This window comes from Eleginops maclovinus, chromosome 4 (genome assembly GCF_036324505.1).
Source record: "Eleginops maclovinus isolate JMC-PN-2008 ecotype Puerto Natales chromosome 4, JC_Emac_rtc_rv5, whole genome shotgun sequence".
In the NCBI taxonomy this organism is placed as follows: Eukaryota; Metazoa; Chordata; class Actinopteri; order Perciformes; family Eleginopidae; genus Eleginops; species Eleginops maclovinus.
In genome coordinates, this window is record NC_086352.1 from 12,674,501 (window position 1) to 12,698,291 (window position 23,791).

Consider the following 23,791-nt stretch of genomic DNA (forward strand, 5'->3'; position numbering starts at 1 on the left):
TTAAAAAACAGTATGATCGACTCCTCAATCAGAACTCTTATTAAAATATATGTTTTTGTCTAGTCGCAGAGTAATCATTAAGCAAAGCCCTCCTTTATCTTTACCTCCACTGTTGTTTTTCTATACTCTTTCTCTCTAAATCATGCTATAACTGGGTTTCACTTAGAGATTAAGTCAACCAGTTGAACCGTTGGTCCTTCAGACTGCCAGACAGTCAGTCAGTTAGTTAGCCAATCAGTCAGTCAAGTAACTGCACAGCCAGTCAATCAGATATTGATGAATAGAAGTGTCCAGCTCCTTTTAGCAAATCAAATGTTAAGTCTGAGCAGCCAAGGGGAATCTCTACACACCATGCACATGGATACACACACTTCAAAATGAACTGGAAGACATACAGAACAGCGCTGTGTGGGGGTTTGTTTGTGACATAGAGGAATGTAAAAGCCCAGACTAGTGATGATGTCACTCTCTGGCCCTCCTCATTAACGCTGGTGTTGTCATCAATCAGCAAAGAGGTTTGTTTGGCTTTATGTAGTAAATCAGATGAGAAACATCTCTCCAGCACCACTCACAAAAACAAACACACATATTTTATTATTTTCCAATTGCTAAGTCAATGAGTTTTATTGCCATGAAACTTCTGGTACAATATTTCATATTCCTAACCTTATTCCTGTCCTCCCTCTGTGGTCTGTTTGTCCCTCTCAGCGCCATTAGCCTGGGCTATAAAACGACTGGTCTAGGTACACTGGTGCAAACCCTTACACGGAAATACACATGGTCACACAGATACACACACAAACGCACTAGCAGATTTGCCCCCATTCTGTCGTCTAAGGCTAGTTCACCTTGACAGTCACAGCATGCTGGGTGCCTTCTTAAAACCCAAACACTGCACGCAAATATACAGTCCATTCACATAGATATGCAGCACAGCGTAAATACACAAAAACAAGCCAAATACATAAACACACGTATAAATATAAACATAAATATATATGTATGTATTTTTTTAAAGCACACATCACCATGTTTATTTAGTAACACGTCTTGTCAGGTAAAAATATAAATTAAGTGACGGCACTCTGTCTTGGTTGCAGTGAAATAACTGATCTGCGCTTTCCAGATTCTGATGAGATTCAACTCATAAATATTCTAAACAGTATTATGAACTTTCAGAATCTGATTTAGTTCATTGCTTCGTTCAATTGAGTTTCTTTGTGCTCTCTAGTACATATCTTCGTGTTTGTGTTTCCAGTTGCTGTTGATTTTCTCTGAGATCTGTTGGGTGTGTTTGATTTCCATTTCAGCTCATCCCTGAGCTACATAATATATTTAGAGGTTGATGTCTTCAAGTATGTGTGTTTGCTCATGTGTGTGTGTTTGTCTGTTTCATGGTCCACGTTTGTGCATAAGAGACATCTTATTTTCCAATGCACAATCGCCATGGTTTCCTCTTGCAGCCCACACAAACAAACACACTCCTGTTTGCAGATGAAAACAAATATTGATGAAATCAAATTAGGGAAAGAATATTTGATATCTGAGCTTAATGTTTGGATTAAGTTGGGCTTTCTTTATTGGATTAGGCCTGAGGGTATTGGATGGATGTCATCAATTGGAGATAACAGTGGAGGGAAAAGATTTTCCCGTTTGTGTGCATTGCTTTTCTTCTGTCCACTCTATTTTCATTTCTGTTTTTATTTTAAAGGATGTTTCAGTGTGTATTGTCATAACAGGGTGATATTAGTGATGGAAATGTGATGCTTTGATAAAAACACTTCTACCTACATACACACACTTCCAGACAAAGGCGCCTACTTCAGACTCTGATGGCACGTTCAGTCTGTGTTGACTCTCGTGTCTGTCCGATGCCATGTGTTTGTTTCGTCCTCACCATGTTGACAGTGTTACCATGACAATGTGCGAGTGATGACACTTGAGAACACATAGCTAAAGGTGCTAGCTTTAAAAGCAGACTTTGTTTTATTCACACACTAAACACACAAACACACACACACACATTAGTTTTACCTCCATCAGGTCACACCTTGGTGGCCACATATACCTTATGCCTTTAGAGTTGAGCAACCTGACATATCCTACAGACACACACATGTGCACACACAATTTGCTTCACACATGGTGCCAGCTGTCTCTGAATCACTCTTTGTCACACCATATCAGACCTGAATTCAAAATGAAAAGTAAAAGAAACAAAAAACTCACTTGCAGAAAATATGATCATTACAAGCATACCACAATCAAAAATCAGTAGGATTACCTAGTTAATTGAATACATGTGCAATATATTAGGAAAAATACTGATTTAAAAGTAGTGTCTGGAAAAAATGGGAGGGGGGGGTGTTTCGGTGCAGACTCAGATCACGGTCCTTGATTAATAGTAATTTCCATTCTAATCTCAATAAAAAATGCTTGTCATGAAATGAAGCTAAAGTGAGAAAAAAACACAAATATTGAAGTCATGAGATTTGCGCTCAGCAGCCCATTGCTGTTTTTCTTATTAGTTTGATTACATTAGCAAATCAAATTCATTTGTCTATCCGCCTTTGAGACACAGCCTGCAACCTGAGAACACTGACTAATCTGCATCAAATAATGTCTGTCACACACACAAACACACACCAGGGAGATGCCGCAAACAAACGCACTCACACAAGCATACACAAACACACTCATCATGAACACTACGTACATTTCTAGAGTAGCACCCGTATGTGGTGAACGTGCACGAATGCACACAATCACAGACGTGCACAGTTTTATAATATGTGACATCAGACGAGCAGTAACAAATAAATCAGCACACCATCTGAGCCCATCATCATCTAAGTCATCACTAGCAAACAGTCAGCTTTTACTACTTTCAATTTGCTTTTGTGTTTATGTGGGTGTGTGTGTGCCTGAGAAAGAGAGAGAGTGATGTGATGTGATGTGATATGATATGATATGCTGGCGGGGCATAAAGATAGATGATCATAATTACGCACAGGCCAAACTCCATTTCAAATCATCATCATCCTATTCTATCTGTTGGGGCACATGTACACACACACACACACACACACACACACACACACACACACACACACACACACCAAAAGCAATATAAAGAGTTCACACACATACATGGATTCACAGACACCCACACACACATATCACACACCTATGCATGCAGCAAATGTAGTGGAAGGAGGGACAGGCTTGTCAGGCATCACATTATTCCCGTCGGTTCATGCAAAGTTCACAGACAGGCATGAAATAGTTATTCTCTCTCAGTCCACCTCCTCTTTATCTATCTACCTTCCCTCTCTGTTTCTGACCCTATCTTCCATTTCCTCCCCTTTTTGCTCACTTTTCTCCTCCTACCTATGCCTTCCGCTCCCTCTCATACCCATGTCAGTGATCCTCACCTCCTTCCCTTTCTCTGTCCTCTTTTTTTTCTTCTTCCACTTCTGTTTATTCCTCACTTCCCCTTATGTTTTACTCTCTCTCTCTCTCTGCCCAATGTCTTCAACATTCCTCCTTTCTTCCAGCTCCCTCTGTCTCCATCTTTCTCTCTCCGCCCCATCCTCCACCCATCATTCTTAAATAACAGTCTGGAGGATTCATCCTTTCCATCAGGGAATAAGCAGGTGGGAAAATAGGATTGGAGCGTGCCTGTCACCAGCTGGGGACGACTTATGGTCTGGGCACACAACACACACACACACACAGAGGCATATTATATATTTCATATTTACAGGTATAAACACACATAGAAGGTAACACAGCATAAACATAAAGAAGAAAACACCTGCATATAGGCAACAGTGTATCCCCTCGTCCTGTGGGTGGCCCAGCAGGGTTGAAAGATCAAATGTTTTTATTTAACCAGCTTTAAGTCTGTTTGGGACCAACATGAATGAGTGAAAAAACTGAAACACAATAACCAAGAGCTTTTTGGTGGCACCGCAGCTTCTTCAAAACCTGAGTTTACACACATAGACACACTCCTCATATTTGTCAGTTTACATCCTTTCTTTCACTTTCAAATTCCAGTTCCAATTTTAAATAGTTTTACACATTGTTTGTTTTTGGGGGGTTTTTTTTCTCACTAATTCATTATATAGTGTGCATGGGTTTGTACACAGCACTTAATCATTATACATCTCACTTCCCATCAGCTCTGTTGTGGAGGACCATGGCTGTGGTCTTGGTGTTTTACTGAGCATTCAAACACACACACACACACACTGAGAAATAACAATGTGTGTATTTTTGTGTCTATTTAATCTCGATGGGATGTTTCGTCTGCAGGCTGCTATCACAGCTGGCTGCCTTATTGTCTCGGTCAGACTTATGGGTATGTGTGTTTGTGTGTGTTTGTGTGTGTGAGTGTGTGCCTCTGTGTGGTTTTGCTTGTATGTGTTTTTCAGTATATGTTCACCTTTCAGTCCCATGCATGCTTGCCTACCACTTTAATATCTGCTCTTGTATTGGCAAACAATTCCTCTCTGATACATCTAAATGCAGTATACCTACACGAAGAATATGTACACATGCAAGAGTGTGTATTGTGTATGCGTGTGTGCTGTCCATCAAGCCACACACACAGCCCTACCAAACCATTGGCTTGGTTGCTGATGATGACATATGAGTTCCTGGCCTTGGTAATGGCTGTTAAATCTCATAATTACACGCTTCTTTATTGCAATGCATAATGACCCCGCAGCACTATTGGACAATTAATTAAGATTTTCAGCCCAGGCTTTTTCAGGCCCAGATGAGGAGGTGGAATGAGGTCTAATGTTCGTGTCTCGGAGCTAGGACATTAAGGCGCGATGCTGCAGGAGACAAGACCGTCTCTATGTGCGCATTCGTTTTCATCTCTGTCGTTCTTTCAGTAGGGGCATGTCTCGCTCCTTCTCTCTGTTCTCTCTCCCCATTGCTCCATTGTTGAGCCCTTCCTCTCCATGCTTGTCCTGGATGATGGTATTTGAGACCATATCTCTAATCTGTGAATGGTAAATTAATCCCTGAGGAGTTTCTCTCTCTCCATGGAAAGCTACGGGGGGATTAGGAAGATAGAATCAACACAGCTTCATAATCTCATATACAGACAACAGGCTTGGACAGGGACCATTGGCTTTTGTTTTAAAGCAACAATCAGCAAGTTTCTATTCATCAATCAATAACCCTTTTTAATGCAAAATGTTGTTTGCAACAGTGACAAAACCTGTGATAACAAAGATTGTTTTATAATCATCTCGGAAAACAAATAAATGTCTCCTGCCTAGTTAAGTTTAAATTAGCTTGTAGCTTGGACTATGGATTTTGTCTTTCCAGTAGAATATGTTATGGCAGAATATTGTTCTGAAAAGGTAATCCACCATAAAATCAATAGCCTGCCACAACCCAGTTAATTGAACAAGCTGGGAAAATGAATTAATCACGGATTAGATAGATAGATAGATAGATAGATAGATAGATAGATAGATAGATAGATAGATAGATAGATAGATAGATAGATAGATAGATAGATAGATAGATAGATAGATAGATAGATAGATAGATAGATAGATAGATAATGACTTTCACATCATGTCCAGCTGTCTGTTCTGGTATGCTTTTACTTATACAACAGTTATAGGTATTATGTCCTCTTTAGTCTGTAACACTGTCAACAGTGCATCGGCTTCTCAGTTTTGTGTGCACATGGTTAATTCCCCTGACAGATTTGTGTGCACATGCTAACACACTGAGTGGTCATTCCTCCTTGTATCAGCATTGTATTGACAGAGGGTGGGACAGGATGCAGAGTTAGAGGATGATAGGAAGACACTGTGAACAGTTTCCTTAATTTACATTACATTTATTTCACCAAGACACTCTCCAGCAGAGCAGACCAGTCACTCGAGCCGCACACTTGACAATATACAGAGAAAAGAAGACATGGCCCCAGTGGAGCTAGCTGTGGCTCATGCCCACACACTCACTCACCCACACACCCCTTGACATGGCCCTGGCGGAGCTAGAAGTGGGTAATTAAAATGTAAATATTGATATTTTATTATTTGAAATGCCTCCACTGTATTGCTCTTAATGTCACTCCATCTGTCGTCTCCACAGAGACTCGGGGTTGCCCTCAACGACCGGCTGCCCCCACCCAAGCAACCCCACCACCGCAACGGCTTTAACACTCGACACACATCTCTCTGTGGCCGCGTCTTCATTTTGGCTCTAATTAAGTGTTAAATATGAGCACCCGCAACCACAGAGGCAGCACACACCACACACGTGCATACAGAGAATATAGCACACGACCCTCCTCTCCACCTCTGTCTCTCTCTCCCCGACTCTCTCTTTCACGCACACACATGGACACACACACAGAGCACTCATCCCCACTACAGCAATGAGAAGATTTTAAGTGTTAATCTTGCAGTGGTGCTGATGGTGTCTAATGTATGCAATTAACAGTCAGCCAGGGCTGAGGGTTTGGTAATTAGCTTGCTGTTCACACTGATTAGAGGCTACTGCAACCCTATGACTGCTCCACTCTCCCCGAGGCCGCACACAGAAAAATGGGGGGTATGGAGGAAGGGGAGGGGGAAAGGGGAGAGAAATGGAAAAAGGAGATTTTAGCCAACAATATAAGAGGGGATGAAGGTGAAGATGATGACAACTTTGTGCGTGCAATATGCATATTAGAAAAAGCAACTGATTGTGAACCAACGTTTGTTTGTGATTTTGTACATGATGTTTCAGTTATCATGCATTGTACATTTACTGTACTGTTTGTGCAACATGCACACACAGTATAGTCAACCACACATCGATTTTTATTAGTAAATTAAATCAATTATTAAATGATTAGTCCTATCCCAAATCCTATCCAGTTCTCAACTATAATACTTTGATACAAAATGAAACCAACTCTAAGTATACTGCTCATGTGTACATGATGTGCACAAAAGGCTTTTTAACATCCCTTTTCGACATGTTTCAACACAGGTTGAATTAGTTGTTTAAAAATCATAAAATTAGCATTTTCTCCTTCTCTCTCGTTTGTGAAAGCGGGAATGTATGATTTGCAAATAATTTGAACTTCAAACGTGTTGTTTTGTCACAAAATGCAAATTGTACGAACATTGTTCGTACAAGTTCCTCGTTCGGCACATTCATGTAAAAACAGCTTTTATTATCAAACTCTGCACAAAGCAAACACCCAAGTGAAGTGCCGACTATTTTAACACATTTTTATGGAGGACAACCTTTAATCTTTAGGTTTTCTTTGTTTTCTTTTGCAACAAAATCATTTTTTAAGTAAGAAAATATATAAAACGGTAAATACTCCTTTTTAAGCGAGGGTGTGTGTGTGTGTGTGTGTGTGTGTGTGTGTGTGTGTGTGTGTGTGTGTGTGTGCGCCCTGTATGTGAGTGTCTTTAAACCCCTCTAAATTAGCTGGTTCTCTTGGTAGATTTGTTTCCATTTCGTTGCGCATCTCTGTGTAATTGGGTCAGCTGGTGTGTGTGTGTGTGTGTGTGTGTGCGTGTGCGTGTGCGTGTGTCTGTGCGTGTGACAACATTGGCCAGCGCGCTTGTTGTGTGCGTATATCTTGTGTGTTTTGTTTCAGCTTGGCCAAGGCCATCACAGGGGGTCCATGTTCATTTGGGCCGGCGTCTGGCCGTATGGCACAAAACAGTTTGAAATGTGTACACACACACACACGCACAAACACACACACAAAATGCATCTCAAGGGAGCAGTTGCGTTACACGGCATGCGACAATGTGCACACTAACAGAAATTTAAACACAAACACGTAGTAGTATGAGAGAGAACACCGAAGCATTATAGCACAGGGTGCATACAGAACATACACACACACACACACAGACACACACACACACACACACACACACACACAGACACACACACACACATGCAGTGCAGCGATGTGCTGGTAACTGTTGGAAACTTCACGTGTTCTAATGCAATCTCTCTCTCAGTAGGCCAGAAGACTTAAGTCTGTCCCCTGCAGAACACAATACGTGTACATGCTGCACAATTCCAGTATCCTCTAGCACATACAATGAGCAGCCATCGTAAAACAGTTTACATCACAGGGCTTTTTCTTTTGGATTCTGCAAGGAGGAACTCTAGGCCAGGAGGAATTTACAGTACACATCCACTGACCCTACTGGAGCTTAGTATGAATTCAGATTTGATGGACTGTGTTACATTTCCATGACAATGCGAGAAGCTCATTCTTACAACCTCAAGACTGATAACCCTTGATAAAAGTGTGTGAGTTTTTGCTGTTAAATTGTTGAGACAGACTGAGAGGTTTCCTGTTAAATGTGTCCAAAGGCCATGATCAAATAGGTCAGAGTGCAGTGTCACTTTTAACAGAGCAAAGAGTTGCTGAAAGAATGTGAAAAATGAACAATAGTAGCATTTATTAAGTTAAAAGCAAGGGTTTAACATTTCTGAAAATGTACATAATGCCTGATGGATTTTCCAAGCGTTATTGGCTTATTCTGTCCATGCCGCAGTGTCACACGGGGGGTTAAGTTGTTAGTTGGCTCATTCAAATCAAATGTGGTCCAGCAACTCTGAGCTGACCTGCTTCTCTGCTGGCAGCACCAAGGCCATGTGCAGACACACACACACACACACACACACACACACACACACACACACACACACACACACACACACACACACACACACACACACACAGCGACACACACACACATACACACACACACATTCTTATTTGGACACACACTGTCCCATCCTTGTCTTTTTAAGCTGTCAGTTTAAATTCCCCAAAAATTAGACAAACAATTAGTGGTATTCGTTATTCATTTTGAATTCAAACTTTTCTTTCTTTTCAAAAACGTCCTTTTGGCTTCAGATACATAACAACAAGAATATAGCTACCATAGGATGTTGCTGAGAGATACAATTATTCCATGTGGTGTGCAGTCTTTCTAGTAAATATCATCCAGCATGTAAATATTACAAATATGATTCCTCAATTTCTATTGATGATTCCTTAAAAAGGAAAACCTATAAAAATAGAATTCAGATTTATGCCAAAAGTCCTATTTATTGCACTGACATAAAATGAAGACAAGTCGTGTGTTAATAACCTGGACCAGATCAGCATTGCAAACAGTTTTCACACCCGTCACATTAATCCACTCACTCTCTCTCTCTCTCTCTCTCTCTCGCTCTCTCTCTCTCTCTCTCTCTCTCTCTCTCTCTCTCTCTCTATCTCTCTCTCACACACACAAATAGCTCTACAATACGCCAGAAACTGTACACACACAAGTGCACATGTACTCATAAGCATCACAATCGGTTCTCACTGGTTCCCATTTGCCCTGTAACCATAGGCCTCCTGGATATGTGTGTTGGTGTGTGTCTTTGTAGTAACTGGGGCGTGAGAGAGGGCTATAGTGTGTGTGTGTGTGTGTGTGTGTGTGTGTGTGTGTGTGTGTGTGTGTGTGTGCGTGCACGCGTGCACGTGTGTGCGTGTGCCAGACTGTTGTGCGGTCTCGGGTGTAAACGTGCAGTCAGGACTCATTTGGCAGACAAACAGGCCGCAGGGTGGCTTGGGAATCGACGTGTGTTTGTGTGTGTGTTTGTCTTCATGTGTGTGTCTGATAGAGGAAAGGGAAGAGAAAAAAGGAAAAGAGCGCAAGAGCATGCAGCAGAGGTTAAGTCTGCATGACTGCACTGCAGCCTCTCTCTGTCAGGCCAATGTATGGCACACACACATACCTACACATACCGCACCTATTTTACCTCTTTACCTTCATAGATGGAGGAACAGATTGTGCTAATGTTCAAGTAGACATGCCCAATCCAACCAAAAATGGGACCGTATGCCCTGTTTACCAAATCCCAAACTTTATGGACACACATATGACGAGTGAAAACACAGTTATTATTCAACACTGTCTCCTATTTTACGGCAGATAAGCTGTAGAGTTCATACTGAAGACATAAGCATACATCCAATAATCGAGTCCAGGGAACAAATGGCTTTAGGTGCAGGTCCGACCTTTGGCAATTTTCTTTCATTAAAAGTTTGTATTGATATTTTTAAGCAAAGCTTTGAACTTTAATTTCATTGTACATCACTTTACATTTTGCTTAGCCCCCCAACATCCACACGCACATAAACACACTCAAACTACCACACATAGCACGAGGTGTCTTATCAACAATGGGCAGAAAGGAAATGTAATTAGAGCCAAATAGGGAACCTTCTTTTGTCAAGTGAAATCACAGGTATGAAAGAAAGGTCTCCCACAACCACCACCACCATCTCTCCATCCAACACCTCTCCCCCTTTTTACTTTCTTCTCTCCTCCATCTCACTCTTTCTCTCTCTCTCTCTCTCTCTCTCTCCTCTCTCTCTCTCCCCCTCTCTATCAATACTTCTCTCTCTCCATCATCAGCACTAAATTCCCATTGATGTTTCTTTTCTTCTGCTGTATCGATCGCTTCATGAGAAGGAGGGGAGGAAGGGAAGAAGGGAGAGATGGCGTTATCTGTTAATTAATTTGTCCTGAAGCTGGCCGCCTATTAATCAGACAGATAAGAGGCATTGGATGGCTGAACAGCGCAGACAGGCTGGTGGGAAGGGGAGGGGCTCGGGAAGTCACACACAAACACACACAGAAATACACACAGGAAGAGACACACATGCAGAAACTCGTGTATGGCAATGTACGTAAACACAAATATTCCAAATATGCTGATGAAACAACAAGGCAGGGCACAGAACAACATTTCTATACAATAATATTGTTACATACACCATAAAAACACATACATATTCACAACACTCAAAGTGCTTTCACAGAACACTCCCTTACACACACATACACAAACCACGTTCTGATAAAAATCGTTGACGTACCTCAATAAGAAAAGCTGCACTTTCAGCTCAATAAATAATCACATAGGTTTTAATTATTGGTGTTTCCTTTGTGTGTGAGTTTGTGCACAGATGTGTGCATGTGATGTGTAATTAGGGAGAAGTTTGTTGATCTATAAATAATATGCAAACCATATAATCAACATACAGCTGGACATCCAGGCGTGTTTTGGGTGATATTTACAGTGTGTGTATTTGCTTGTGTGTGTGTGTATTTGCTTATGTGTGATTGTGTGTGTGTGTGCGCAAACTTTCTGAGCCATGTGTGCTCCACTGGATCAAATTCCACCAGAGGGATGTGCTGGAATTGATTGAACCCTGCGTGCTGTTCCAAATGCCAGAGCGCTGAAATCACACACACACACACACACACACACACACACACTCACACACAAAAGAGACAACTAAAAAAAAACACCCAACCAGTGACACCATTTAATGATATTAACCCCTCACTCATGTCTTCTTCTCTTCACTTGACCCCAGGGTTTAAACAGATTCAATAAGTGTGTGTGTTAATTTTAGTCGTGCCTACGCTTATTCCCCCTTCCCAGGATGAGTGGTGAAGTTCTGAGGACCCCCTAAAGACATCTGCCTCAGTGAAGGAGATGTGTGTGTACGTGTGGATGTGTGCATGAAGACCCCCTTAAGAAATTCACCTCTAATCCCGTCTGATGATTTCATTAAGTAGAAGAAGACACTGCCAGTTGGCAACAGCACTGCTCCCTTCACTGAGCCGTGTGTGCGTGTGTGTGTGTGCGTGTGTGTGTGTGTTAATCAAACACATTTGGATTCATTCCAGTATGTTCCTTTACATGTATGTCTATGCATATCAGACACTGTATGTGTGTGTGCAGCGGGGTCTATCTACTGTTTGTGTGTGAGTGTGCGTGTGTGTGTGTTGGAGATTTTAACAGTTGCAGATAGAATGAATTAGAGCACATTACACACAACAATAGCCTGCAACCTGGACATAATGAGACGCCTGCCATTACCCATCAACACACTGTGAGATAAGAACCCCTAATGCACATGCACTCACACAAACACACCTACCATCTCAAGAGGAGGCACATGGCAACAGATGTTGTTGAAGAAATATCTTCCTTCTCATCTGCCTGCTTCTCCTGGCATGATGCTCCTCCCTCACACACACATAAACACACACACACACACACACACACACACACACACACACACACACACACACACACACACACACACACACACACACACACAGGAGGGCTGCAGTGAGGTCTGACAGGTGTGCTCACATGGGCCACTGTCTTTGCCTTTCCTATGAAGGCTTGCACACACACAAAACGCAATGTAGGCAGACAGCAGGTGTGAATGGACAGGTGTGTGAGGAGAGGACAGCTGTGAGGAAAGGTGTGAGTTGGCAGGTGTTCCATTAAAGAGATAGACGGACAGAAAGAGAAAGAAAGACAGAGAGGGGGAGACAACCAGTGACCGTCTGGTGCACTTAAACAGGAATGTATTGGAGATATTTTAAATGAGGAAGTGAAAATTATTCAAACAAAAGATAGTTAAAGTGCAGACAAAATGCAACCAGCACGAAATGTAGAACAGAGGTAAACCCGAACATACAGGACATGAGGTTGGGTTGTATTGAGATGGATGGAAGAAGGTGAAGCCAGAATCAGACACACAGATGGTCAGTCGCAGATAGACACTGACAGATAAAAAAGGCATGGATTGTGATGTGGAGAGACAGACAGATAAAGACGTAGGCAAATAGAAGGACATGGATTGACACCGGAGAAAGCAGGACTTTTGAGGCTATAGCAGCAATTAGTGTGTGTGTTTGAGTGGTGCAGCAGCGATGGCCAGCATTGATCCATGGAGGCTGTGTCAGGGGGAGATAAGGCCTGCCTCTCCCCAGAGAACAGCCCTGGGCACAGGGGCGAGAGGAGGAGGAGGAGGAGGAAGAAGGGAGGAGAACTCTGGTTAACTGGATGGATGGATAGATGGAGGGTGGGCAGGGAGGAAAGGAGAAGAGCCAAACTTGACCCTCTAAATAGCTTCAAAACAAGCTTCTCTCTGTTATGTTATACCTCTTTGAGGTTTTACTTTCTGTTAACAAAAAGTAAATCACCTTTTGCTTAACTCTAAGCTTTCTGTTTAAGAGCAAAAAATAAAACATGTCTTGCTTTTCTTCTGCTTCTGAATTATCCTTAGGTTTCTCCACGCTGTCCTTGGCAGACCAGATGAGTCTATTGCAGAGTGCATGGATGGAGATCTTGATCCTACGTGTCGTGTACCGCTCACTGTCCTTTGAAGACAAGGTGAGCATCTTTTACTTTAGATTGCTCCTAGCTCTAACGAAATATATGAATATGTTTAAACATGTCTAATACAACCTCTCTGTCTCTCTTTAGTTGGTGTATGCTGAGGACTACATCATGGACGAGGATCAGTCGAAGCTAGCTGGACTTCTGGACCTGAACAATGCCATCCTTCAGCTGGTCAAGAAATACAAGACTATGAAGCTCGAGAAGGAGGAATTTGTCGCTCTGAAAGCCATCGCTTTGGCTAACTCAGGTTTGAAATTCTTCACATTTATTTTGTCTGTGTTTGAGTCAGCGAGCACGCGACTGGTGGAGGAAGAGTTAATCCCAGGAATCTCCTGTCCCTCGGGACTCATTTAAACTGAACCATCAAAGAACTGATTTCAATACTCAGCATTTAAACTCACACACACACAAATACACTGCGACACATGACCGTTACTTTCACACATAGAGACACTTATTTTCTTGTACTGCACCTGCAGCTGTCAAATGTCCCCCTTTAACTGTTAAAACCACACACATTGGTCTCTTCATACACTTACACGTCACTCATATCGTTATTTTAAAAGGTACGCAAAGGTACACACACACACACGTCTTCATCCTTAAGCCCACCTCCCACCCCCAAACAAAGTGGCGATCCCTTTTACAATTAGCATAGTCGTCTCTTCAGATGCCTGTTAAATAAGCTAAAATCATTAGAACCCAAAGTCTGTCGATAAAGCCCCCTCTCTGATGTGTCCAGCTGCATCGACAGCTGACTGACACACGCGCACACACACTCTCTCTCACACACACACGCCTTCTTCCTCCCATGACCCGTCTTTTGAACTTTGTCTTGGAAGCCGGCCAGCTCTTCAGTACTCTTTAATTACAAGGGGGGAGCTGTCAATACAATGTGTTTAAGTGGGAGAATGCAATGCGAGAGCTTAGAATAGGACGGGAGGGGCCTTTTGTTCTGATTCTGCCACCAACTTCAACACAAACACAGCAGACACAAACACATTAAGATCTTTTTCCCAACTATGCCAATTTCATCTCTCTGACTAAATGTGAGCCACTGAAAAATGCCTTCCCACACGCATAGAGCAGATACTGTCATGCACATGCAGAAAATATTGACATGTTGTTTTCCTGTGGGCTATGTGACAATCAATCTCTTGGCTCTGCCTATTGGTGTGTGTTTGTGTGAGCATGTGTGTGTATCAGTCTATGACATTTCAGAATTCTGGCTATTTTTGCAGGTTAGACACAGTGTTGATGGTCATGTTGGTGGTTATGATGACCTATTTGGCCAACATGGTGTTAAGTAGTCCTCTTGGCCTCTAATAGTTCAAATGGACTGGAAAATAAAGGTTTGACGGATCTGGTAGAGAAATAGAGTTTTATTGTTTACATTGCCATTATCCTTTAATAACACCTGCAAAACCTATTGCAGTTCTTCTGGCCCATAACATTTCCAAACAGCACTTAGGAATTGCTTATTTTGTCTGATTGACATCAAAAACAGAAAAAGTGTAGTTTTCCAAAAACAGAAATGTACAAAAATAGCAAATCATGTTTCGCAAGCTGAAACCAATATGTTCATGTCCATTGTTAAAGTGATTGCCAAATTCATTTATGTAGATACCATAATTGATCAATCTACTGATAGTATCGGCTCTTAAATGAAGCTCTGGTTATTTACCTAGGTAATGTTAAAGTTTCAGGAATATCCCGATGCCAAAATAAATAGTGTTGTTGCTGTGAAGTTGGAGGCAGTTGAAGAGCGGGACAGATAGATGACTAATTGAGTAAATGTCAACTACAGCATATATTGTATTCTGAAGTTGGAAACATTTCATGCTGCTGAAAGCTCAAATCCCTTGCCTGTGTGGGACATGCGATAAAAACAATATCAGGATAAATTCAGGGAGTATTTATCTATCAATAGATTACGTCACTATAGGGAAAACTCACATTTGAAATAGTCATTCCTTTATCTGAAGACAATGGAAACAGCTGACGCCCAAATAAAAACTTTGCTTCATTGCCTAGACTCTCTTAACTGCTCTACAAGACAACAGAATGCTAGCATTAGCATTTTGAAGGGCACTGACACTAATTAATTCACAGGATGCTAATCGTCTGCATTAATGAAGCCAAGCCTTAAGAAATGTTAGCAAACGTGCCCCACATGTAAAGACAGCTCAACTAGCCATGGGAAACAAAAGTGTGTTGTGTGTGTCTGTGCATTCATTTGTGTGTGTGTGTGTGTGTGTGTGTGTGTGTGTGTGTGTGTGTGTGTGTGTGTGTGTGTGTGTGTGTGTGTGTGTGTGTGTGTGTGTGTGTGTGTGTGTGTGTGTGTGTATTGTGGGTTCCGTGTTAACATGTGTGTTTAAACAGCCGTATGTGCTCGTGCTCATTAACGTCTGCTGTTTTACTTGTGAGTGTACTGCGGGTCAGAGCACAGGCAGCAGCCATGTCTACCAGCTTAAATACTTAGCACCCAGCATTAATCAAAAACAATGTGAAACTCATTAAACTTCATTTAAACTTACTGCTATTATAGGCTGCAATTCAGGTAAGCACTTATTAAAAATCCAAGATTAATAACAGAAGATTGTTTTAATTGAGATAAACAGTAATACTTTTAATTGGTACGTTATTCACGTTATCATGGATCGTTTCACTTTGCATAATATAAGTTTACTTACAATACTTAAGAAAAGAGATCTTAAAAACAGTGTTTTTTAGATTGTATTTATTTTTTCAATCAACGGAAATAACAACCATCCTCATTAACCTTAATAAACTTATTTTCCCTATTGCTTTCCATTGAAAAATAGAACTGAGAACAGATAGAAGCTGAGTTTCTATTGATCCCTAAAGAATCCAACACACTGACCGGCCTGGTGCTGCATACTGATACATGCATTACGCACTATAGATCCAACACATGTGGTTGTGTTTGTGCATGTGTAAAAGTGTATTTCTTTGTGGGTGCGTGTTTGTGTGTTCTCACATTTTATGTTGAGTTAATTTGATCTGGACAAAACAATTTTCATGTTTACGTTTGATGCATGTTTGTGTATTTTCATCGTTTCTTTGCCTAGGTGTGTGTGTGTGTGTGTGTGTGTGTGTGTGTGTGTGTGTGTGTGTGTGTGTGTGTGTGTGTGTGTGTGTGTGTGTGTGTGTGTGTGTGTGTGTGTGTGTGTGTGTGTGTGTGTGTGTGTGTGTGTGTGTGTGTGTGTGTGTGTCATCCAGCACACATCATAAAGTGTGAGACGCACCATAGCATTGTTTTAAGGTGTCTTCATGCACTCATAGGTCTCACTCTCCCTGCAGATCTGGTTTGTGTGTGTAAGTGTGTGTGTTGGGGCGTGGTGGCCTATCAATAGTTGCCTTGTGATTATTATTTAACATGCATGTAATCATTGATCGGAGACATTGATCTGAGGTTGGGAGCTAAAGGCCAACTCGCATTAAGACTTTGCCTCCCTAGGGGGCAATATGGAGCATTATTATTGAGGGACATTCTCAGCCTTTACTGCCACATGTGCCGCACCTTACGTGCCAGCTCAAAGAGAGATTACAGATGTGTGCAGGCAAATGCTTGTGCACGCACACGCACACACACGCACACACACACACACACACACACACACACACACACACACACACACACACACACACACAGTCTCCCTGTAAGTGCATCTCTCTATCATTCCACAAGTCTATCTCTTTCTTCTCCGCCCACTCGTCTTGTTGGTGTCCATTCATCACACCCACAAATCCACACTTTAAAGGCAGAGAAAGAAGCAGCGACTGATTCCAAAGTCCTGTTTAGTTTTCACTATATCCTTTGAAGTGTAATGACATTTTGAACTAAACGGGGTTATTTTAAGGTGCTACATTCACCATTATACTTTAAAAAACTTATTTTGGCTGCAGAACTTAATACTGATGGTTTATATTTTAATGCGATTTAAGTGTTTTACACTTTTTTTATACATACATAAAATTTGACCATGCCTTAAACAATATCCAACCCTGAGGATCTGGCACGGAGCCTGTTTGGAGCCTCTCCCCATTTCTAGCGCTGAGCTTTCTGCCCTTCAAACAAGCCTGTTTTTATTGCTGGAAAAGTCAAAACATAAGCATTTCTGTCAGCAAAGAGTTCACTGCACACTAGGAGGCTTATATTAAAGACATTTTCCAAGTGTATCATGTTCTAATAATAAATAAATCTAATCATAACCCCCTTCTTCCCTTTTTTTGATTTAGCAAAACATCTGCGGGATATAAAACGTGCATTATCACATATACTTTTGTCCATTTATCATTTTTAACGCTGTATTCGTCTTCCTTTTCCTCCAGACTCCATGCACATTGAAGACGTGGACGCAGTGCAGAAGCTCCAGGATGTGCTCCACGAGGCCCTGCAGGATTACGAGGCCTCCCAGCACCAGGAGGACCCTCGCCGGGCGGGCAAGCTGCTCATGACTCTCCCCCTGCTCCGCCAGACCTCCACCAAGGCCGTGCAGCACTTCTACAGCATCAAGCAGGACGGCAAAGTCCCAATGCACAAACTCTTCCTGGAGCTGCTGGAAGCCAAGGTCTGAGGATGGAAGGACAGCCAGTCTGAATCTCACTTTGAATGACCTCTTGCTCTTTTACACGCACACACTCTAACACACACGCACACAGACACAAGAATATGCCCCTTAAGTATGTCTGCTGACACGTCCCAATATGAAGAAACGAGTAACCGAAACCTCTCACCTGAACCCCTGAACCTCCACCGTCTTTGACGAAGGGCGCTCACTTGACCTTTTTGTTTTGGGGAAGATGCTGACAGACTGACATGACCCCCGTATGACTAAGGAAAGAAGACATTTCCTTTAAAACTCTAAACTATCACTCAACAGCAAACATTGAAGAGGGCAAAACTCTGATGCATTCAATAACAATTAAGATGTTATTAAAGACGAACGCTTAAATGAGGACACATTTCAAAAGAAACTGAAAACTCTTTCAGTTCTGAGAGACTCTTAGACTGCACTCGTGTCTCCTTACCCTCCCTATTTCCCCCAACAGAGTTTTTTTAAAGTGTTCAAGATGAAAACAAGTGGAGAAAAAAAGAACACTGACGCAGTATTAATGACATTTGTTGTAAAAAGTACTTGTACAATGAAATGTGGATGGATGGACAGAAAGAAAAGAAGAGGAGATTTGCCCTGCCAAAGAATGGAGCTCACCCATTCAGAGGATGCCAGCAAACGTTACTGTCACAAATCAAAACTGTTTCTGATTAGATTACTGGTTGCTTTCAATGCTGCGCCTCCAAGGTGCTGGTTTTGGTTTCACTAGTAAATTGTGTCTGGTTATCATGAAAACCAGCAGAGCCAGGGCCAGGATTAGAAACCACTGCTGTCAACTGTTACTGGTTCTCCCTAAATTCAGATCCTGGTTTTCCAAGGACTCCCAACTTCAACTACAACTTTACTTGTTTTCAGGATCCCGGCCTCCAAAACTGTCAATATAAACATAGTGTTTTCACACTTGACAAGCTGAAAATGTTTCCACATATTCAAACCACTTGAGAGGTAATTGACTGACAGAGTTCACAATTCAAAATATTAACTAAATCTGACTTAATCTAAAATGTATTCCTGCTTGTCCAACTGGTAGATGTCAGCTCAGTCAACATTCTCTGTATTTATTCGGTCAAACCCTCCTCTTGTGTTCTGATGTCTTTGTGAAAGCTTTCAGCGCTCAGTGGTTCCGGTTTGTAGCTCTCCACAAAAGTCAGTAGAGATTTCAGTCTGTCATCGTGCCATTAAGATTAATCCGTGCTCATTACCCAAACTCCAAAAACCTCAAAGTGTTACTGCAGTACTTCCCTCCTCGCTCCGCTGCATTCACAACCTCCAGCTCCTCTCTTGCGTCGGCACAGAGATATTTCCGTGATTCATTCGGAGATTGAGAGTCATTCAACACAATACAAACCAGAAGGAAAGGTGTGCTGACTAAACTGACTACTGAAGAACAACTATTGTTGCTTTCAAACCTCTTATTTAATTTCTTTATTTCTATCTTGAAAATAATCTTAGCGATGAAACCAGTATAAGGGTTGTAAATAATTGTCATCCTGTATATGACATATAACACGGCTTTGTTTTTTGTTATTAATCTTGTCTTCTTAAAACTGAATCAATCAATATGTCTTTCCTTTTTTCTATCAGCTTGACCACTTTCAGCAATTATCATATATATATATATATATATATATATATATATATATATTTATATTTATATATATATATATATAAATATAACAAGTAATAATGTATTAACAAATCAGCGTTTATCTTAGAAAAACTCTGAATAATAGTGGTTTTTAAACGAGGGGTTTGTGCATATGGACTAAGTCTGCAATATTAACATAATGTGCCAGTCTTAAACTCGGGAAAGAGAGAGGATGGGGGTCAGAGGGGAGTGAATAGCTTCTTATTCTCTCTGTGTAACTTGCCATAAGCTATTAGATAACAGTCAATAATTTATTTGTAAGAGGAAGCTAGACAGGAATAAATATGGACCAGAAATGTGAGGATGAGATGCTGCCGTCACAGAAGAGCCATGTGAACAACGGTTGTTGGGCTGAAGAACTAACACAAGCAGCTGCAGACTAAAACGATCCCAAGTTGCACCTTTTTTGAGACCATGCTCTTGTTAGTGTCACTTTAAATCAAATTAAAACTAGACAGTTATTTGTCAGCTGTTCAGTCAAACATAGTTTTTGTGCTCAATGCGTTTGTTTATTTAGCCACGTGGCCGAGTGTGGGGACCTTTAGAATAACCTGAAACTGCTGAGGGAAATGGTTCTACAAACAAAACACCACACTGACAGATTTAAATTAGCTTGCTACTGGGCTCCTTGATGCTTATAAGCATCTATTACAAAATTGCAAAACCAGTGATCCTACCAATTACAGTAGAAATTCATCAAATTAACACGTAAATTATAAAAGAGAATTACAAAGATTTGACTGGTACTAATACATTTGATTTAATGCTTGCATGTATTAGTGATGTACTAAAAATGTACAGCACCATGTGTATTTCAAGTCTCATCAAATATTTATTTTTTGGTGAAGTTAATTCAATACTTAACTCACTTTTAAAATTGACATTTTTTAAAGAGATTTTCCAGGCATTTTTAAAGTCAAAAATTGCCTCTTAAATCTAAGTGCAGGGTTTATTGGCAGGAAAGGGAAAGCTGAGCTTACAGGAATCTGTGTGACATTTTACAGTCAAGTGAAGAAACATTGATTTCATCGTTAAAGCAAGATTGTATGGCTGACTGATCACACCTTAAACAGGTGAAGACAGTCCAGGGATTTTTTTAAATGTCATTTTTAAAGCCGAATAAGAATGCCAAAATGTGTAATGTAGACGACAGTGTAATCTAATATAAAATGGCGACTTGTCACAGCTGAGGAGTGCTGCAGTTTAAGTGTAGTTGATCTTTAACATCACACGCTCTGTATCAAACATCAGTATTATTAGTAAGGGGTATTTTCTCAGCCTTCTTAAACATTGTATATTGTAAATTATACAGATTATAATTCTAACATAAGACATTTTATTGGAAACAAAATCGAGAAAAAAAAGAAGAAAAAAAGTAGTTCAGCCTCGATGTGTGTTCCATGTTAGTTGTTTTTTCTATCAAGAAAAAAACCTGCTTCTTTAGTTCTATCTGTTTTTTGTTTAAAGTCTTTCTGTTCGATCTTTCCTCCTTTGATGAGTCCTCTAAGGCGTTGCTGTGTACTTTTTCTTGTGGTGATTCCCGTTCTTGTGCCGTGTGCTTCTTCTTCAGACAACGGGGTAGAGCAGAGGCCATGTTTGTGTGTCTGTCTGTCTGTCGGATCAGTCCGCTGCGGGTCTGGGCACTGGGTTCTCTCTCAATGAAACCGAACCGGATAAGGCTCTTCTTAATTTAACCAGACCACCGAGATCAAATTACAGTAATCATCTTTACCAAACTATACATACATAATTAAATATTTAGTATCTAAATGAAGAAACACCATACAAGTATTTAAAAAGGGATCATTTGTGTAACTTTCCTGTAGAATAAACGGTATACTGTATATCTTTAGGTTTAAATAACGATGAAATGAAAAGGACATTTGAGTAATTTCAGAACTGTAGGTGAGTCTTTTTTGATAAACTCGCTGTACATAACTGCCTCCCATACAGCTCGTCATCTTTACAGTTTCAGCAGTCAAAAAGAGAAAACGTGAAGACAAAAAAGGTTTTCCCCATTGTTGTGTCCGGTTTTAACTCATTTCCTGTTTTGTTTTTGATTTACAACAAACAGAAACAGACATGTCAACAATAGGACTAATTTGTGGGTTGATGGGAAATGGTCACTCATTACATTTTGGGACACATTTCTGCTCTAGCCCGAGAATTAGGAAAGTCAAGATTTAATCTCAAGTCTCCTTTAATGAACATGTTGCTATTCTCATTGTACCTCTTTGTACACATTTATCAATTATGCGCTACAAATAGCATTTATTCAAAGACTCTAGGACCAATCACAGGTCTTAAACATTAACCTATAATGGTTTTAGGGAAGAGATATAAATTGAAATCATTTCACAGGTTTATTAAATATATTTTCCTGTTTTGATTGTAACTTAAACCCCGTCTCATTGTCAGAAAGATGGTATTTGTTATTATCATCCACTGTATATTCATCTACACACAACTTATGGAAGAAAGGTGCTCTTTTCTTACTATTGTTTCTTTTCTGTTACTGTTTTTATTTATTTGTCAGTTGTCAAACCTCTCCTGTGTACTTCTGAACAATCTAACGCGATGAAAGATGTCACACGCCTCTCTTTATTTAGGCTGATCTAGGATTGGTTAAAGGCCCTGTTTTAAAAGGAATCAACATACATTTCTAATTCTGCAAATATGGATATGTATATATTTGTTTTTTAATTAACTTAAAAATCTAATTATCCTTGTCGATTAAGTAATTCATTGGAAATGATGGTCATGACAGGAATTGGTTTTCCTTTGTTTTTTGCTGGTTAAAAAATAATAAATCTAGCAGCTAAAGTCAGGAGGGAGATTGTGTGACTCTTTCCAAGGGTTTGGTATAACTTGCTGCTCATAGCCAATATATTGTTTGGATGTACAAGACGTAAGTGTTTTCATACAGCACTTTTTTTCTAGTTTAAAAGCAATATTTTGATAACTGCAATGACGGGACATGATTGCACTTTTTGTGTTTTGTGTTAAACGTCTAAATGCTGTTTGCTATTAAATTATTCAGCAGTTAAGGTTCAAACCATATAAATGACAACAAACCAAAACTGGTATTTTCTATGAGGAGCGTTGGAAGAAGGACTGTCTGGGTTTTTGCAGTGCCGTCGATAGAAAGAGTTTGACCTGGCTGCACTTTGGGCGCCATGTTATCGCCCGCATCTGGAGCTTAGATCCATTAGCTGCAAATACTCAATGTAACAATAGTTTAACTGGAACAGAAGGAGTTTTTTAGGCATAGGGACAAGGCAGGATTGTCCATCTACCATGGCTGCCCTTGAAATCTAAGGCCAACTGTGTCTAGCTACAGCTCTACAGTGTTTAGTCATTTAGTTGTATTTAATCCCCAAATGTAACTGCCACTTTGTGCTGCAGATACCCCTGCAGTCTGAATTTGCAAATGTGAAGAAAGTATTAAAGGGAAAGAGAACAATGACACATTTGGATACAAAGGATATTTAAAAAAGACCAGCTTTGTGGAGAAGAGTTGTGTACGAGAGACGACCCTGTAGTGTTATTAAAAAAATGTCTGTAGATTTTAGATGTGCTTCACATCAGTAAATGAAAAAAAAGAAAAAAAATGAAACAATAACCTGTATATTTTTGTGACGTGTATCATACAAGTGTGCTCCAACAATAATGTCCATTTGTGTAAATGTATTTATTTCACATTGTATATATTGTTCAATGCAAAAAGAGAGACCTATGATTCTGTAACTTAACTACTATGGGTTGAAACATTACATGTGTTACTCCAGACTATGCCTTTCAGGATTATTACAGTAGAGCAATATCAATTAAAACCAGGCTTCCAGTTTTGACACCTGTCTTTTGTCTTTGATTTATACACACATTTCTCTTACAGTGGTACCAGTGAGCACATAATTTATGGTGATAGTTCACAGAGCACGCATGCTATGTTCCCACAGAGCTGTACTTCGCAAGATTATGTTTACGCCGTGTCCAGACGGACAAAAGTCTTGAAAAACGCCGCCCAATTTATTTTAATGAGGCCAGGTCAGGGATGACTCAGAGGCGATGCAAATGTGTCCCTCAAGAAAGGTGAAGCTGTACTTTTGCATCATCCAGCAGAGTTTTGCATTGGCCAATCAAATACATGCACGCATATATCACTCTGTAACTCGTATGATATATTTCTCCTCATTACCTGATGGTTGACATAAGAAAGATAGAA

The 23,791-nt window shown here is 40.5% G+C and overlaps 1 protein-coding gene across 2 annotated transcripts in view; it reads left to right on the forward strand.

Annotated features, from left to right (window-relative positions):
- esrrga (estrogen-related receptor gamma a) overlaps nt 1–23,417 on the forward strand; it is a 149,171-nt gene extending 125,754 nt beyond the window's left edge. For both annotated transcript variants that reach the window (XM_063882110.1, XM_063882111.1), the window contains 3 exons: nt 13,163–13,269; nt 13,363–13,525; nt 17,635–23,417. In XM_063882110.1, coding sequence (XP_063738180.1) covers nt 13,163–13,269; nt 13,363–13,525; nt 17,635–17,879 — 515 coding nt within the window. In that variant the 3' untranslated portion in view covers nt 17,880–23,417. The remainder of the gene's footprint in view (nt 1–13,162; nt 13,270–13,362; nt 13,526–17,634) is intronic.
- The last annotated feature ends 374 nt before the right edge of the window (nt 23,418–23,791 follow it).